Source organism: Antechinus flavipes, chromosome 4 (assembly GCF_016432865.1).
Source record: "Antechinus flavipes isolate AdamAnt ecotype Samford, QLD, Australia chromosome 4, AdamAnt_v2, whole genome shotgun sequence".
Lineage (NCBI taxonomy): Eukaryota > Metazoa > Chordata > Mammalia > Dasyuromorphia > Dasyuridae > Antechinus > Antechinus flavipes.
In genome coordinates, this window is record NC_067401.1 from 193,321,527 (window position 1) to 193,341,185 (window position 19,659).

A 19,659-nucleotide genomic window follows, 5' to 3' on the forward strand; every position below is an offset into this window, starting at 1 on the left:
GATGCAGAGTGAAGGAAAGACCCAAAGAATAATATATACAATACCCAGAGCTAGGTGATATAGCAGAGAGTGTTGCACGGAGTTAGGAAGTTCTGAATTGAAATCCAACTCAAACATCTCTATGTAAACCTGAACAAGTCACTAAACATTGGTTTGCCTCTATATCCTTATCTGTAAAATGGCACTCAACTCCCATGGTTGGTGTGAGGATCAAATGAGATAATACTTGTAAAGTATCTAAATACATGATATCTGGCACATAGAAGATGCTTTGTAAATGTTCTCATTAATTAATTAATTAAAAGAAAACTAAAAGAAAGTTGAATTCTGATTAATTGTAATGATTAATCTGGGCCCATCAAGTTGGTATAGATAATTAAATAAGCTTCATCCCTTGGTTTCAGGAAAGAAGGTTACCGGTGCACAAGCCTGCATACTCTGTCAGTGTCTTAATAAATGTTGGTTGACTGAGCTCATACCCCAACGAAAAATCAGTAGGAAGAAAGCCACCATACGCATCAAAGTATTTATAGTAACATTTTTTTGTAATAACAAAAAATTGAAACAAAATAGATGCCCATAGATTGAGGAATGGCTAAATAAATTGTACAAGAATATAATGAAATATTATTGCTCTGTAAGAAATGATATATGTGATGAATACAGAGAATGATGAAAAGATATATATTAATTGATGTAAAGTGAAGAGGGCCAGAAAAATAACATACAATGTCTATAGCTGTCTAAATAGAAAGACCAACCCCACACCACAAAATTAAAAGTAAATGAAACAGAATTATAAAGATCAAGTGGGATTTAATACAGAGATAAGTAAAAATTTAGGGGCAGCTAAGTGATGCAGTGGGTAGAGTGCCAAACCTGCAGTCAGGGAGACTCACCTTCAGGAGTTCAAATTTGGACTGAGACATTTATTAGCTGTATGATCATGGGCAAGTCACTTAATCATATTTGCCTCAGTTTCCTCATCTGTAAAATGAGCTAGAGAAGGAAATGGCAAACCGCTCTAGTATCTTTGCCAAGAAAATCCTAAATGAGGTCACCAAGAATCAGGCATGTCTAAACAACAACATGATATGGCACTTCCACATGTCACAGAGGAGAAAATATGCACATATTTTCAGACCTTTTCAGTGTGTTTACCACTGGACTGATTTTTTAAATCTTTTTTTCTTTTTTTTTGGGGGGGGTCTTTAAAATACTATTTGTATTTGGGATAACTCTCTGGGAGGAAGAAGGATATTGATTCTAATTATGATGATGCAACTAAGAAGACATCAAGAAAATCTTATTTTTAAAAATAGTAAATGCTTATTGAATAGAATTATATACAACAATTATTCTAAATTTAAAAAAAAACAGTAAAGGAGCAGGCTAGACATCTAGGAAAATCAAGGGATAACAGACAGAGTGGCTTAGGTGCTACAGCGGTACACTTATCCTTTATAATGTTGAAATCTAGTCAAGATAATCACTGTGATGCAATTATCGTAGAACATGGAGATGAGTGCACAGGATGAGTGGTTTTTTTTTTTTTTTTCCATTGTTGGAGAAAGGACCTTTGAAGTATAAGTCAGTATAAATAGAGGACAGAGAACTGTCCTTGGCCCTGTTCTGCTCAACATTTTTATCAATGATTTGGATAAAAACTTGAATAGCAATTTGCAAATGACACATTGTTGAGATAAATAGCTTCAGTATCAGGCTCAAAAAAGATCCCAATGTAAGGCCAAATCTTATTAAATGAAATTTTGTTATTGTTATTATTTATTTTTATTTCAATCATGTCTGACTCTTTTTAACCCCATTTGGGGTTATTCTTGGCAAAGGCACAGGAGTGAGTTACCATGACCTTCTCCAGCTCATTTTATAAAGTGAGGAAACTGAGGCAAACAGGATTAAGTGACTTGCCCAGGATCACAAAGCCAGCAAGTGTCTGATGCCAAGAAAAGGAGTCTTCCTTCTCTATGCACTGTACCACCTTGCTGCCCTTAATTAAGAAGACCTGAGTTCTTGGGGCAGCAGGTGGCACAGTGGATAGAGCACCAGCCCTGAAGTCAGGAGGACCTGAGTTCATATGTGATCTCAGACAGTCAACACATCCTAGCTGTGTGACCCTGGGCAAGTCACTTAATCCCCAATTACCTCAGGAAAAAAAAAAGACAAAGACCTGAGTTCAAATCTAGGCTCAGACACTTACCAGCTTTGTGACTATGAGTGAGTTATTTAACTTCTGCTTTTCTCAGTTTCAGTTTCCTCATTTGAAAAATGGGGATACCTTTCAGGCTTGTTGTGAAAATCAAATAATATTTGTAAAGGGCTTGGTATAGTACCAGGCACATATTATTTGTTGTTCTTTTGTTCAATTTGTTCAATTGTTCAGTTGTGTCCAATTCTTTATAAGCCAATACTGTCTGAGATTGGGGGGGGGCACAGACGCCATTTCCCTTTTCAGTGTAGCACACAGTAGGTGCTTAATAAATGCTTTTTTCCCGCTGTAGTCTAACCCCTTTCTTTTACAGAATAAGAAACTGAGAAATATGAAGTAACTTAACTAAGTTCGCACAATAGTATGTGGGATTGACTAATATAGAAATGTTAACATATTGCACATATATAATCTATAACAAATTGTTTACTGTCTTAGAGAGAGGGAAGGTTTTGAAAGAGGGGAGGAGAAAATATACAAGTCAAAACTTATTTAAAAAACAAATGTTAAACAGCAAGACTGTGTGAGGATCAACTATGACAGATTCGATTCTTCTCAGCAGTTTAGGGATCTAAGGCAATCCCATCCAGATGGAATTGAATGGAAAATGCCATTGGCATCCAGAGAGAACTATGGGGGATTGAATATAAATCAACACATACTATGTTCACTTTTTTTTTTCCTAGTGGTTTTTTGCTTTTGTTCTGATTTTTTTCTCTCAACATGATTCATTAGAAAATATGTAAAAAATTAATGTACATGTATAACCACCTAAAATGTAATTTTACATGTAGTTGGGAAAATAAAAATAGAAACTGAAAAAAGATTAACATTTAATTGGAAAAAATAATATTTTAAAAAACAAATAGTCCATGGTATAGACAAAATGAAAACCCAAGAATCTGAATTGGTCTAATGCTGACTTACTGTGCCACTTTAACTAAATCACTTCCCTTCACCAGACCTGTTTTCTTCCCTGAAAGAAGACAGGGTTGGTATCTTTAAGGTCTAGACTGTCCCTTTTCCATCACTGAGGTTTGCTCATACCCTCATTCCTCCATCTCCTCCTTTCCTTCAATCTCCTCTGTTCCCAGTATGACTCTTCCCACCCCACTCCCACTACTCACCTTTTTCCTTATTGAGCCATCGGATGAAGCGGCCGTAGCTGTGAGGTTTGAGTAGTAGCTCTTTGAGGAATTGCCAAAGATGGATAGGCTGGCCGGAACAGGAGGAGTCCACTTCACTGTCATTCCAAGGCTCCTCACTCCCTACAGCTGGGAGAAGGGAGGAGAGATGCAGCTGAGTCGGAGAGGACCCCCTGCTTGCTGGGACTCATCTGCCCTCTCCATCCCCTAACCCCTGAATCAGGATCCCAAAGGGCTCACCACAAACATGCAGAGCTCCAGCGGCTTTTTCCTTCATCCAGGTGGCTGTAGCAGAAGGAAGGGCTTCATGAGAATCACAGAGACACCAGCCTGAGTGTCAGGGAAGAGGAAAGCAGGGACCTTAGCATCCTAAACCTAGAGCTGGAAGGGACCTCAGATCTAGGCCATCAAGTCCAACCCTCCCTCTTTACATATGAGAAAACTGAGGCTGGGAAAGGACATCACACAGGTAATCAGCATTGCAGGTGAGATTGGAACCCAGGCTTCTGATTCAACACCAGTCTTCTTTCTCCTGAACCACATTGCTTCCCCACCACCCCAAGTCAGGGGACTTGTAAGACTCAAAGGGAGTGGGTCAGCCGTGAGGAAAGATAACCTAATTAGAAAGGAATGGTGTCTAAAAAGAACAAGGAAATAAGGCACATGGTGTCCGTTTGGGTAAAAATATTGGTGTATTGGGATCATCCGGAGGAGGGTGACTCAGAATGATTTCGGGGACCAAGAATTAGAAGTATAAAAGATTGGAGTTGCTTCTGAGGATGGGAACAGGATCACAGATGGAGCTGGAGCAGAGAATCATGGATTTAGAGCTGGAAGGGATTTTATAAACTATTGAGTCTAATCCCTCTCTCCCATTTTAAATATTAGGAAACTAAGGCATGAAGAAGTTAAATGACTTGCCTAGCATCACATAGCTATTTTGTAGCTGAGGGGGAATTTGAACCCTGCAAGTTAAATGTCCTATCCATGACATCAGGGGATGGAAATAAAGCAGGAGATGGCTTGAGGGCCAAGATGAACACAATTGTGCCTTCCAATGCAATCCCAATAAACTTTAAATAGAAAATGCCATCTGCATCCAGAAAAAGAGCTATGGAGACTGAATATAAATCAACACATGTCATGTCCATTTATTTTTTGTTTTTTTTCCCTTTCCCATGGTTTTCCCCTTTTGTTCTGATTTTTCTCTCCCAATAAAATTCATAAAACAATTTGTAGTAAAATAAACAACAAAAAATAAAAGACTTGTGTCTGACCTAGGATCTAGGGTAAAGATATCTGTTTTCCCTAGAAGAGAATAAATGACTTCCCACCTAAAATCCAGATGCCTCTTTTCGGTATATTCTGTTACAGGATAAGGGTCATCACACAGTGGGATGCCACAGTGAGCAGCAATGGCCAGGAGCAGCAGGAGAGCAGAGTCTTGACCCCTCACCCCTTGGGCTTGTGCAGCCCAGCCTTTGTCTCATTGCCCCTTAGCCCCTGCCCATGCCTACCTGATTTCCAGATATCCAAGTGGGCATGCAAAATATCTCCACAGAGTGGGGAGCGCTGCCGGAACTGCTCCTCGGACATGGCACACAGCTCCTTGCCCCCCAGCTCTTGAAAGGCTTTGCCCACCGGAGGCAGCCGGTACTGGTGCTCTGTCCACAGCAGCCACTTCTGCACATTCCCTGGACTCCAGTCACTGGGGTCTGTGAGGGGGAAAGCTCGGCTCTCAGTTCCTGGGAGTACAATGTTTATGGGGGAAGAAGGCCCTCTGGGGAGAGGAGGGAGGTTTCTCCCTTTTCCCTTTTCCCCTTTTCCCTCCCCACCCCACCCTGTACACCTTCCATTTCTCTTTTTCACAGGACTTGTGTCGTCCAACTCTGCATTGTCCCATCAAGGTTTTCTTGCCATATCTTTCTCCAGCTCATTTTAAAACTGAAGCAAAGTGATTTGCCCAGGCTAATAAGTATCTGAGTTCAGGAATTCAGGAAGAAGAGTCTTCTTGATTTCAAGGCCAGCACTCTATCTCCTATACCGCTTAATTACCCCAGGACACAGGTGCCTTGTCTCCCAGACCAGGCAAGGTGAGTGGTTCTAATCTCCCTTGGAGATCTCCCTTGGATCTCCTTCCATACCTAGCACAGGACTGGGCATATCATAAATGAACAATGGAGGAGATTCTTGAACAATTTCTGAGACCCCTTCCAACTCTGTGAAATACTTGTTGACACTAATGTCATGATTTGAAGGATCCCTTCAAAGAAAGCTTCCTTGTTCCCAACAAAAATACCTCCCCACAAACTGCCAGAGCTCATGAATTCTTTAAGGTCTTGAATATTTCTTCCATCTTTGAAAATGTCCTGTTAAAGGTTAAAATTTCTTAAGAATAAATGTAAAATCTTATACTTGGGTCCAAAAAGTCAATTTCACAAGTATGAGATGGCTACATCGGAGTAGTTCATGGGGGAAGGGCAGAGGAAAGATCTGTGAGTTTTTTGCTTTTGTTTTAGAAAATCCAATTTTGAATCATGGCGAATGACATTTAGAAGTTATTTGAACCTTAGACTTAACTAAGATATCCTGTTTAGAACAACTCTAGAGTATTAAAACAACTTCTAGATTGTTTTATATAACATATCTAATTATTTAATTATATTATATTATTATATTAATAATTATATTATGTTATAATATAATAATATAATATAATATATTAATTATAATTATAATTATATATTAATTATACAATATAATAATTATATAATAAAAATAATAATAAATATATTATATAAAGGGTGGCAATATTAAAGATTGACTAGATGGAGAATGTACATGGCAACCTGGACAATGAGATGGGATTGGAATTGTGATATCATTGCTATTGTGAAGGCACTTTTCCCACCTTCTTTGAAATTTATAGATACAGACATATATTGTATTTAACTTAAACTTTAACATATTTAACATGTATTGATCAACCTGACATCTGGGGGAGGGGATGGGGTGAAGGAGGGAAAAAGTTGAAACAAAAGGATTTGCAACTGTCAATGCTGAAAAATTATCTATGCATATATTTGTAAATAAAATGCTATAATAAAAAATAAAATTTAAAAAAAACATTAAAAAAGAAACTTATAGATACAGAAACTTGTCCAGGGTCCTATATCCATTATTATTATATTATTATGTAATACACGTACCTTATTATGTAACAGAGGCAAGTTGACCTGACTCTGGGGGCCAATTCTTTGCTAGGCCACACTGTCCCTGGATGCTATCGATGTATTTTGAAAACTTGTGAAAGGCTTAGGTAACACATTGCTAAATAGACCTGCTAAATCTCAGTTTTGGATGACTCCCACCTGCCTTCCCCGAGGCTTTTGCTCCTGCACATTTGCTATTTAATGTGGGTGGAGAAAATCTCATTCTAACTGGGTCTACTACAACCCAACTGCAACTGAGCCCTCACTTCTAGTAGGCAATTCTTCTATACCTCCTTAATTATTTCACTATCCCATTCTCCACAGCAATGCTTGCAAACCTTTTCATCTCTCCTCAAACTTCCCACGGCTTCCCTTCTTCCTTTCGCAGTTAGGAACTTTGTTATGTTTCACAGAAAGAAAACTGAGGTACATTTACCATAACCTTCTTCTTCTCTTCACTACCTCATTGCATTTCACTCACATGCCTTCTGACACAAACTCGTCCACCCCTATCTTACACAAAAAGGTGATTTTTTTTTAAAACCAAAGTTACCTGAAAAATAGACCTCATTTTTTACCCTCTTCTCCAATAGATTGTCCCCTCTGCCATCTCTATTCATCTCAATCTTTCCCAGTCTACTGTCTTCTTCCCTACAACCTGCAAACATGCCCATGTCTCCCCTACTCCTCAAAAAGTCCCCTCTATTGTCCTATGCATTCTGCTCTTGTGATCGGCCCCTTGAAAAGGCAAAGCATGGTAGTCTACTTTATCTATTCTTGCTCACTTCTTACAATGTGGTTTCCAACTTACTATTGACCTGAAACTACTCTCTCCAAAGTCTGCAATGATCTTTTCTCAGTCTTTATTCTTCTGCACCTCTGCAGACCACTTTCTTCCTGTTCTCTTCTCATGCCATTCTCTCCTGGTTCTTCTCCTCCCTATCTGATTGCTTCTTTTCCATCTTCTTTGCTGGATCTTCTTCCAGACCACAGTCTTCAACTGTAGGTGTCCCTCAAAGTTCTTTCTTGGGCTCTTTTCTTCCTTTTTACTCCTTCACTTGATGACTTCATCATTTCCCATAGATTTAATACCTCTATGCTGGTGATTCTCAAATCTATGTATTTTGTTCTAACTTCTTTACTGTCTTCCAATTTTGCATTTCCAATTGCTTTTTAGACATCTTAAAACGAGATGGTCAATAGACATCTTAAATTCATCATATTCAAAATGGAACTCAATGTTTCCCCCCTTCCTAACTTCTCTGTTATCATTGAGGGTAACATCCTCCCAATCCTTCAGGCTAGATGAAACCAAGGGGTCATCCTAACATTTCACTATCTCCTAGGCTCATTTTACCTTGGCAACATTTCTCAAATCTAAATTCCCATCTCTCCTGTGATATTGTCCCCAGTGACTCTCATTACCTCATACCTGGACTATTGCATTACCCTGATAGTCTGCCTGTGTCAAATCTTTCCCTATTCCAATCTATCCTCCATTTAGATTTTCCTAAATCTCAGGTTCAGTAATGTAACCCTTTTACTCAATAAACTTCAGTAGCTCCCTCTCACCTCCAGATCAAATAAAATTCTGTCTGGCTTTCAAAGCCCTTCCTATCCTTCCAGTCTTACCAGATGAGTCTGACTTAGTGACTCTGGCCTTCTTTGTTATTGCTCAAACAAATGATTCTATCTGGATATCTCTGAACAGTTTTCTGCTATCTGGCTGTCGCTTATGCCTCCTCATCTCTGCTTCCTTCAAGTCCCAGCTAAAATCCCATCTTCCACAGGGAGCCTTTCCCAATTACTCTTAATAAGTTATGGTTTGTGAAGGTAATGGAATATTTTGTTCTATAAGAGATGATGAGCAGGCTGATTTCAGAAAAGCCTGAAAAGACTTACATGAACTGATGCTGAGTGAAGTGAGCAGAATCAAGAGAACTGTATACAGCAACAAGATTATGTGATGATCAATCATGATGGATTTGACTCTTTTCAGCAATTGAGGTGATTTAAGGCAATTCCAATAGAAGTGATAGAAAGTGCCATCTGCATCCAAAGAGAGAACTAGAGAGACTGAATATGGATCAAAGCATAATGTTTTCATCTTTTTGTTGTTTTGTTTGTTTGCTTGGGTTTTTTTTTTTCATTTTTTCTCCTTATGATTTGATTTTTCTTATGTAGGATGATGACTATAGAAATATATTTAGAAGATTTGCACATTTAACTTATGTTGGATTGCTTGCTGTCATGGGGAGGGGAAAGGAGGGGTAGAGGGGAGAAAAATTTTAAACACAACGTTTTTCAAAGATGAATGTTGAAAACTATCTTTGCATGTATTTGGAAAAATTAAATGCTAGAATAAGAAAAAAAAAAAGGAAACACTTGCCTACCCCAAGGTGGTTGATTGGAGCTCATGATTTTTATTAGATGAAACAATGTAATAAGAGGAAATACAAAACTGTTACCTGTCAATTGATAGGAGCCCAAATGTTTCATTACTTTTCAGTGGAGTTTGGTTATAATGCATTAACAACATCAACTTTGTAGGTGGGAGCAGGGTATGCTTGTACAGGACTGACTTAAGGAAAGGAGCATTTATTAAGGACCTACTATGTTCCAGGCACTGTGCTAAGCACTTTACAAATAGCTCATTTAATTCTTGCAACAACTTTGGGAGATAGGTTGCTGTTTTTATCATTCCCATATTATTTGTGAGAAAACTGAAGCAGAGGTAAAGTGAGTTATCCAGGATCCTATGGTTAGTAAGTGTTTGAGTTCATATTTGAACTCATATTTTGCTGACTCCAGGCCCAGTTATTTATTTAGAGGGATCATTGGTTTGGGATAAGAAATGAAACAGGAGAACTATTATTATGTTATATGATATATAATATGTAACAACATATATTATTATTATTAGATTATATCTAAGGAGAGGACACATTGAGATTTTCGTCCAAGAAAACCTAGTGAAAACCAAGTGGCAGCCGGGACAGATGCCAGCTATGCATCAGGGAAGCTATTTGGCCTCGAAGCCACTTCCTGAGTAGCCCTTCTTTAGGCCTCAATTTCTTCCTCATCTGTAAAGAGGGGAGGAGTGGACAATTTTAAAGGTCACTTTTCAGCTCAAATATTCCATGGTTCTATGATAATATAACCACGAATTGGACTTGATGTCTAGATTTGGATTATTTTAAGCTAAACTGTGATTCAACAGCTCAGTATTTCAAGTCTTTTCCTTTCTTTCTTTCCCTTGCGTAGAATCCAACCTTTGTTGGTAGAAGGATTAAGGAGAGTTCCATGCTCTAGCCAAGAGAATCTGGGAGAATTGATAGATCCTACTGGATTCACCCTAGTTCAATATGGAGACTGTGATTGTGAGATCACAGAATGTTAGAACTGAAAGGGGACTTAGAAATCATTTAATCCAAGCAACCCTTCAATTTTACAGGAAACTCTGGCCCTCCAAGTAACTGAGCCAAGATTTGAACCGTCCAGCTCCAAGGCCAACATTTTTTCTGCTTCATTCATAATATCCAGCAGCTTTAAAATACCAACAAGTAAATGTCAGGTATAGGACAGTATGAAGGAAGCCAATCAAAGTTGGGAGCAGCTAGGTGACACGGTGGATAGCCTCAGTTTCCTTATCTGTAAAATGAATTGGAGAACAAAATGACAAACCACTCCACTATCTTTGCCAAGAAAACCCCAAATGGAATCACAAAGAGTCAGACATGACTAAAAATGATCAACAAAGAAAACCAATGGGTTTGGCGTGGGATCTTAAGTGGTATAGAACCCAATTGGTCTCTTTTTGGTCCAGGGGTTCTTTTCTACCTAAGGAGGGAGTGCAGTGTGTTATACTAATGGATATGGATATGACCTGGGACCACAGCAATAATAATAGCTAACTTTCATATAGTGTCTACTATGGGTCAGGTGCTTTATTTGATTTGATTCTCACAACAACCTGGGAAGACAGGTTTTCGAGATGAGATTTTAGATATGAGTAAACTGAGAGTCACAAGGCTAGTAATCGAGGTCAAACTTGAACTAGGGTGGGTGCTCCTGACTCTGGCTCAAGCATTCTATCCATCTAGTTCAAGCACTCTGTACCACACGAACTTTTCTCTTAATTCTTTGATCTATAAGAGAAAGGGGGAGTGGCTAAGATCATGTGCCTGAGAGCCACAACTAAAATTTTGGTTTCTATAGTAATATTGGTGCCGTAGGAAAAATACTGGAACTGGGGTGAAAAGACCTGGATTTGAATCTTGTCTCTGCTGCTCTAAACATGTATGTAGCTTGAGGCAGACCACTTAACTTCTGCTCAATTTCCTCCTCTGTAAGGAGAAAGGTTAGATAAGATGTTCTCACCTTGCCTGGAGCATTCTATAGTTTCCGTTATTACTGCTTAAAAGGGCAGGTGGGGGATGAGAAGGGCCTGAAAAATACACAATACATTTCCCAGCTGTGCTCGAGCTAGCCTCGTTTCTGGCCCAGTCCCACTCTCCCCTCCTTCGGTCTCTTCAGTTAAACTCAAAGTTGACGCCAGGAGAATGAGAGCTAGCTCGAGCCTGGCAGTGAGCCAGCCGCGTTGGGGCATCTTCTCAGGAGGCTCTCTTTCTCACTGGCTGCAAGGGTTCTGATTCTCCTTTGGGGTTTTTGGGGAGGGACTGGCTTGGGTGCAGACAGATTTCTGCAGGACACACTGAATCACTCCAAACCGAGTCGTCGGCAGGTGGAAGGGCTGCTTGAGGAGGTGGGGCATTCCCCTCTCCTGGGTTCATCTCACAGAGCCTAGAGGAGCCAAGGATATGCCAGAAAGGAACAGGTTGGACTAGATCAAAATCGACTTCCCTTCCAGCTCTGAGGTTCTGTGATATGCGCAGCCAGCCTGGCAACAGAGGGCCTTCCTGGGGCTTCTCTCCCTGCTCTTCTCCCCTGCCCTCCCCCATCCCAGAACCCAGCGTGGCTGGCAGGGCCAGTGGGCGATGGGGGCAGGAACAGCAGGCACACAATGAGGCAAACCCAAGGGCCCCGTGCCCAGGGTCCGATGACCTGCCTCATTTAATCAGACCATTTTCTTGCCCGTGTCAAAGCAATTTGTTCCTGTCTCCATTGTTCCGAGAACAGTGGCACCTCCCTGGGAGCACCTGGGGTAGGGAGCAGGAGGGGAAGAATCCAAGGGCTTCCCGACTGACTGGGATGTGAGGGACCGAACTGGGGGAGGGGGAGATAGGATATAACTGAGGTCTGGGGTGGGGGAGGGAGAAAGAACTCAGCTTCTTGTCTCCAGGAGAGGGGAGCTTTGGGGGGCTCCCTCCCTCCACCCTCAACTACAAGAGACCTCCCTGGAGAATGGAGGAAATAAGGAGCAGAGGCCCAAGTGCGCATCCTCCAGAGCCTAGTGGGGGCTGCTTTGTTCCCCGGGCAGGGAGGGGCTGAGGCTCAGTGGTTAGGGACATTACTAGTGCAGATGGGAACTTTAGATAAGAACCCGGCAGGGGCCCCAAGGCTCAGGGACTCCTAGCCTGCATCTTTTTTATAGCATTATTGTGTAACACTGAGCCCAATTCATTTCAACTAACATTTCTTTAGACCTGCTACATCCTCTTGGGAAGGGCAATATTGGAGAGAATCCTAGTGGAAAGAGGCCCAGAGTGCAAATCTTACTTTTGACACATCTTGGCTGTGTAACGCCAGGCAAATTACCTCACTTCTCAGTGAACTCAAAGACAGAAGTACTTAACCTTTATATATATATAATGAGCTCCTTTGGTTGTCTGGTGAAGTCAATGGATCCTTTTCTCAGAATAATATTTTTACATAATTGAAAGAAGTGTTAAATTTCAGTTAGAGGTTAGAGAAAATAAAGATGTAATTTTTCCCCCCTTGAACTTGGGTTCACAGGGCCCCTGAAATCTATCCATGAATTTTATTTATTGTTCTTGTTTTGTTTTGGAGAGGTCTATAGACATCCAACCAAGAACTTTTGCTCCAAGACTTTGCAGAATAGATGTAGAATTGTCCTGGCTGAGGGAATTTCCTCACTAGGAATTTTTCATATTAATAAAATAATACTTCCTCCCTCTCCTCTCTCCTGCTTTCCTTTCCCCTCCTTTCTTCCTCCTGTCCTTTCCCCTTCTCCTTCTCCTTTCTTCCTTTTCCCTTTCCTTCCCTTTCCATTCCCTTCCCTCCCTTTCCCTTTCCCTTCTCTTCTTTCCCTTTCCCTTCCTTCCCTTTTCCTTTCTCTTTCTTCTTTTTTACTTTACCTCCCTTTTCCTTCCTTCCCCTTCCCTCCCCTCCTCAGTTCCCCTGTCCTCCCCACTTCCCCTGTCCTGTCCCCCCTTCTCCTTCACCCCCTTCCCCCTTCTCCTTCCCCTTTCCTTCCTCTTCTTCCCCTTTCCCTCTTTTCCCCTTCTCCCTTCTCTCCCTTTCCTTCTCTCCTCCCCTTCCCCTCCCCTTCCCCTTCCCCTTCTTCTCCCTTCCCCTTTCCCTTTCCTTCCCTCCCCTTCCCTTCCCCTTCCCTTCCTCTTCCCTTCCTTCAACATGTAAACAAAAAATTAATATACAAAGTAAAGTTTGAGAGAGGTAAGGATCAGACAGAGAGCATTCATAAAGCATAAGGAAGGAGACCCCTCAGAAGCAGGGAGCTCAGAAGGATTCAGGGAAAAGCCAACACTTACACTGTTATTCAATTCTTTTTCAGGTACATCTGACTCTTTGTAACCCCATTAGGCATTTTCTTGGCAAAGATACTGGGGTGGTTTGTCATTTCCTTCTCCAGCTCATTTGACATATGAGTTAAACTGAGGCAAATAGAGTAAAATGACTTGCCCAGGGTCACATAGCTGGTAAGTTCCTGAGGCCAGATTTGAACAAGGAAGATGAGTCTTCAGGCTGGTACGCCATTCACTACGAACCCATTCTAGGTACAGTTTCTATAGATTCAGTCTCTACCAATATCATCTCTTTCTATGTGGATGATTCTCAGATCTATTTATCCAGCCCTAATTTCTCCAACGAACTCCAGACATATCTCCAATAGCCTATAAAACATATCAGATTAGAAAGGACATAGACATCTTAAACTCAACATGTCCCAAACTATACTCATTCTCTCTTCTCCCAAATCCTCTCTTTTTTCAAACTTTCCTGTTACTGTCAAGGGTGCCCCTATCTTCCCAGTCACCCACATTCCCAACCTACTCTTGATTCCTCTCTCTCACCACCTGTACGACCCAATCTGGTGCCAAGTCCTATTAATTCTGCCTTTACCGATCTCTCATCTGCACTCTCTTCTATACACCCTTGGTGCAAGCCCTCATCACATCCTATTTAAAGTATTGCCTGGTCTTCCTACTTTGTTTCTCTCCCATTCCAATCAATACCCTATTCAGCTGTGAAATTGATCTTCTTGAAACTCAATTCTTAACCTATCTGACCCATTACTCAATAAACTCCAGTGGTTTCCTATGATTTTCAGGATCAACTATAAAATCCTCATTATTATATATGCTTTCTTGAAATAGAAATTTATTATTACTTATTTTGAATCCTCCCTGATGTTCTGCTGAGCACATGACAATTTTTTAGTTTTGTTTTTTAATTTTTCTTTTACTTTTTTCTATTTTTCTATTTCTTATTTTTCATTTCATTTTAAATAAATTTTAAAAATTGTATAAGAAATATAAAATCCTCTATCTGGCATTCAAATTCTTTCATAAATGGGTTGCCTCTTACTTTTCTTTTTTTTAATATAATTTTTCCCTAGTTACATGTCAAGAAAATTTTTAACATTCATTTTTACAAGGTTTTGAGGTTTTTTTCCTCCCTCCTCCTCCCCTCTTTCAAAGATGATGGGCTATTTGATATAATTTATACATATGCTATTGTATAAAACATAATTTCCATATTAGTCATAGTTGTGAAAGAAGAAATGGATCAAAAAGGAAAAAAAACATTAGAAAGAATAAGACAATTTTTGGTTATCTAATTATAGATAGCATTTTCCTTTTTGAGTCCTTTGTACTTGTCTTGGATCGTTGGATTATTGAGAACTGAGCCAATCATAGTTGATTATCACACTCTTTCCAGTTTTCTTACATCTTAAGCTTCACCATCACGTACTCTGACCAAGTGACTCCAAACTCTTTGAAAAAGATAATTGATCTCCTGGCTCTGGATATTTTCACTGACTACCTCCATTTCTGGAATTTTTTCCCTCTTTATCCCCACTTCCAGGCTTCCTTCAAACCTCTGCAAGGACCTTCTGCAAGAAGGCTTTCTCTAAACAAAAATGCTTCTCTTAAGAAATCTTTCCAGATTCCTCTTAATGCTACTTCCTTTCAATTATAAAAGCATATATATTCTTTGACCAAGCAATACCCCCTTTTTTTTTTAAGGTGGCAGCAGGTGAGCACTGTGCCCTAAGGCTTAGTAGCATGGAACCAATCATGATTTATAAAAGCCTGTTTTAGTTGAGTGCAAATTCAGGCAATTCTGACCAAACTTTAAAGACTTTAAGAGATTTGTTTTAAAAGAAGAAAAAGACCTATATGTACAAATATAGCTATAACAGCTATTTTAGTGGTGACAAAGAACTGGAAATTGAGAGGATGTCCATCATTTGAGGAATGGCTAAACAAATTTTTGTATTTTATTGTGATGAAAAGAAATGATGAGCTGGATGCTCTTAGAAAAACCTAGACAAATTTATATGAATTGATGCAAAGTGAAAGAGCAGAACCAGAACATGGTAAACAGTAATAGCAATATTTTATGATGATCAACTGTGAATGATTTTACTGTTCTCAGAAATACAATGATCCAAGACAATTCTGAAGGACATGATGAAAAAAATGTTATCCACCTCCAGAGAAAGAATAGATGGAGTCCAAATGCAGATTGAAGCTTACTTTTTAAAACTTTTCTTGGTTTTTTTGGTTTGTATTTTCTTTCACGACATGACTAACATGGAAATATATTTTGCATGACTACACATTATAACTTATATCAAATTGTTTGTCATCTTCATGAGAAAGGGAAGGAGGAAGAGAATTTAGAGCTCAAAAATTTTAAAATAAATGTTAAAAAATGTTTTTATATGTAATTGAGGAAAAATAAAATTTTATTTTTTTAAAGGCTAATGCCTTTCCTCTGTTGATTATGCCCTATTTATCCTGTGTAAACTTTGTTCATGCATAGTTGTTTGCATGTTGTCTCTCTCATCAGACTATGGGTTTTTTAAAAACAAAAACTGTTTTTTGCTTTTCTTCTTATTGTTGGCATTTAGCAAAGTGTCTGGTACATAGTAGGTATTTATTGACTGACTGATGAAGAAATTGTTTTGCAGAGAATAGAAAGCAGTGTCATAGAGACAAACAAAGAGAATCTAGAAGGAGGGGAGGGTCAACAGAGTCCAATTCACCTCCCCATCCTACCTCCTTGAAGATTTCAGGATGGTATGTAAATATGATTAATCAGGTCTAGGGTATGATAAAACTCACATTTGCAGGGTACTTGAAAGTTTACAGAGAACTTTCTTTCCCAGTCTCCTCAGCACGCTTTCCCCTCTCAAATTATCCTTTATACCACATTCCATTTATTTTATACAGATCTACTTATTTACAAGTTGTCTTCCCCATTAAATTATAAGCTTTCTGAGGACAGGAATTGGGTTTGCTTTTCCTTATATTTCCAGAACTCAATCCAGAGCCTGGCACATAGTAAGCACTTAATAAATATTTTTGATTAATTGATTGATACATTTAACATGCAAATTATGCATGAGAAATACATTCCTTACAAAGAAATAAAGAACACAGTATTTGCATCTCCATTTTGCAGAGGAGGAAATCAAAATTCAGGGATGTGAAGGCCTTGCCCAAGGACAAACAACTAGTCAGTGACACAACCAAGATTTTTTTTCTTCTTTTTTTCTTTTTTACTTTTAAGTATAATCTACTTTCCACTGAGGCATAAAAGAAACAGAAGCTTAGAAAGCAGGATGGAAAGGGTGCAAAAAGGGCATTTTCACATTCCTTCCTAAACAAGCACATATTTTAGCATCAGAAAACCCTATTTCCTATGACTGCATGGCTTTTATTATATGAAAGGTTAAGACACGTGTGTTAATGGAAAAGGTTCAAAGCTACCAGCAAAAAGCAATTAGCAGCAGGGAGCAAACTTCAAACCTTGCCCAGGGCATAGAAATACCTTGTCCCAACTCTGGTTAGGTCTATTCGTTGCTCAGCATGTGCTCTAGCAAACTTATGACTATTTCTTTGGGTGACCTTTTCCAAAATCAAAGTGGATGGACTGATGACTGCCAGAAGGACTGGTTTGGGAAGGTGGTGGGAGGAGCTAAGAAAGCACCCAGTTTGAGTGGTGAGAAAAATCAGGAGACTGGTAGAACCGTAGTCTTGGCCAAGAGACATCTTAGTCTCCAAACAAGATGGCTGACCTACCCAAAAGTCAAAACAATTGTGAAATTCCTAGGAAAAAGAGTATGGCATAAGGGGAAAGGAACGTGGGATTTGAGTTTGATAAATTCAGTTTTGTTGAACCATATGAACCTGCTTGATACGTTATCTCTGTAACAATGGGCAAGTTATTTAACCTCTATTTGCCCCAATTTTCTCACTGGCAAAAATGAATGGTCTGGAGTCGGGAAGTCTTGAGTTCAAAGCTAACCTTAGACATTTACTAGCTCTGTGACCTTATCACTTAATTTGTGCTTGCTTCAATTTCCTTAAATATAAAATAGAGATAATAACAGCAGCTGTCCTATAGGGTTGTTATGAGTATCGACTGACATAATATTCATAAAAAGTATTTAGCATGGTGCCTGAATATATATAAGTGCTAACTTGCTTCCCTTGTCCTAGCTCTAAATCTGAGGTTACACATTTAATCAGCAAGCATTTGTTACATCAGAAGGAAATTTAGTGAAGGGAGTTCAGTGACAAAAATGAAACTGTGCCAGCTCTGCAGAAGCTTACACTCTATTGGAAGAAACAACATGTCTTTGTTGAAAGGAAATGCTAGATAAGTCAATGAAAAATACTCACGAACACGCACTAGCTGTGTGACCCTGGACAAGTCACTTACTCTCTTACCAAGCCTCACCAAAAAAAGTAAAATGCTATTAATAAAAATGAATAAATAAATAAAATGATCTTTGCATGGATTTTGAGAAAAAAAATCTATTATTAAAAAATAAAAAAAACCAAAGAAAAATATTTACAAAAAAATTACAAAGTAATTTTAGGGGAAGTATTAACAACTAGGGAGGATAGGAAATGTCTTGTCTTGGAGAAAACGTGAGCCTTGAAGGAGACTAGGGATGCCAAGAAGTAGAGGTGAGGAGGGATCAAATGCCAGGAAAATCTGGACAAAGGCATAGAGATTGAGATGGAAGTCATGTACAAGAAGCTGCAGGTGAACCAGTTTGACTGGACCATAAAGTACATGAGAAGGAGTAATGTGAGATGGGTTTGGAAAGATAGGTTGGAATAAGATCAATAAAATGTCAGACAGGGGAATGGGCATTTTATCCTGGAGGCAATCGGCAGCCATGGACAATTTTTTCTTTTCTTTTTTTTTTTTTTTTTTTGAGGAGGAAGATTTTAAAAGGATTATTATTTTGGTCGTTGAGAGCCTGGATTAACGAAGTAAAGAGACTGGAGGCAAGAAGACCAATTAGAAGGCTGTTGCAATAGAAAAGACAAGAAGTGATGAGGGCTTGAATTAGAGAGTTGTCTGTAGGGAACAATCTAAGAGATGCTGTTGTTGAGGTAGAATTAGCAACTGATTTTCTATAGGAGGTGGGGGGGGGAGCCAAGATAACTTTGAGACTATAAGTTTGAGTGGCTAGAAACAGTGAAACATTTACGAAGCACCTACTATGTGCCAAGCACTGTGCTAACCACTGAGGATATGAAAAGACACAGATGGTTGGTGATGAAAGCTTGAAGCTGAGGAGAGAGACAAGGGCTGGTTATAATCATTTCCATAGAGATGATCATTGAACCCATAAAGAGGTTGGCAAGAGAATGGGGAAAGAGGGAGGAAGAGGATCCGAGCAGAACATCAAGGACATCATGGCAGAACCTGGGTGATGATGATCCAGCAAAGGCCAGAGGAGATCTGAGAGAGAGCACTGGCCCAGAGACTGAGAAAGTAGAAAGCATCCAGAAGAAGGGGCTGTTTGGCTATGTCAGAAGCCTTATAAAAGTTGAGAAGGTAAGGAGTGAGAGAAATCCCTTAGTAATTAGTCCTATTAATCAATTAGGAGACTACTAGTAACCACGAAGAGAGTAGTTTAATTGTGTGATGAGGTTAGAAGTTACATTAGAATAGGCAGAGAAGTGAGGGGAGAGAAAAGGAAGGAAACAAATACTTTGAGATGGTAGGCTCAAATGAAGGTTTTTTTAAGGTGAGAAAACTCACCTTGCTTGATGAGCAAGCAGGGAAGGAGCCTATAGATAGGAAGAAATTGAAAATTTAAAATTGATCATGATAATTGAGATGGTTGCTTGCTAAAGGAGATAGGAGAAGAGATCAAAAGGATCGATCTTGGTGGAAACATCACCTCTTCATCAGAGGCTGGAACAAAGAAGAGAATAGGAAATGATGGCTAGGAGTTTTGAGGTGAAGAATGGGGAGAAGGGGGTGGAAAAAGGAAATTCACAGAAAAATGAATTATATTTAACGTCCTCGCCTGAGAAAACTAAGAGGCTTAATCAGAGGCTAAAAGCTTTGGAATAATTACTGTGGACAGCATGAGAGAATCTGTTAGGGAAAAATAAATGGATTGCCATACAATGATGAGAGCCCAGCTGAAGATTAAATGACATAAATCTGTAGTGGAGACAACCCATGGGATTCCATTTAGAGCTATTAGGCAGATGTGGAAGTTCAAGGCATTTAAAGGGATAAGCAGAACAAAGATGATTGGTTGGGAGGACAGGATAATGCAAATTATAAACTACAAATACACTATATTATATGTAACTTATACTATGCAAATATCATACTGCATATGATTACTTGAATTACTCTAGCT

The 19,659-nt window shown here is 39.3% G+C and overlaps 1 protein-coding gene across 2 annotated transcripts in view; it reads right to left on the reverse strand.

Annotated features, from left to right (window-relative positions):
• SPDEF (SAM pointed domain containing ETS transcription factor) overlaps positions 1-19,659 on the reverse strand; it is a 49,518-nt gene that overhangs the window by 5,237 nt on the left and 24,622 nt on the right. The window contains exons 3-5 of one of the 2 annotated variants that reach the window (XM_051996436.1): positions 4,890-5,087; positions 3,613-3,657; positions 3,355-3,501 (exon numbers count right to left, since the gene is read on the reverse strand). In XM_051996436.1, coding sequence (XP_051852396.1) covers positions 3,355-3,501; positions 3,613-3,657; positions 4,890-5,087 — 390 coding nt within the window. Of the gene's footprint in view, positions 1-3,354; positions 3,502-3,612; positions 3,703-4,889; positions 5,088-19,659 lie in introns of both variants that reach the window. The other variant, XM_051996435.1, reaches the window with a different exon arrangement.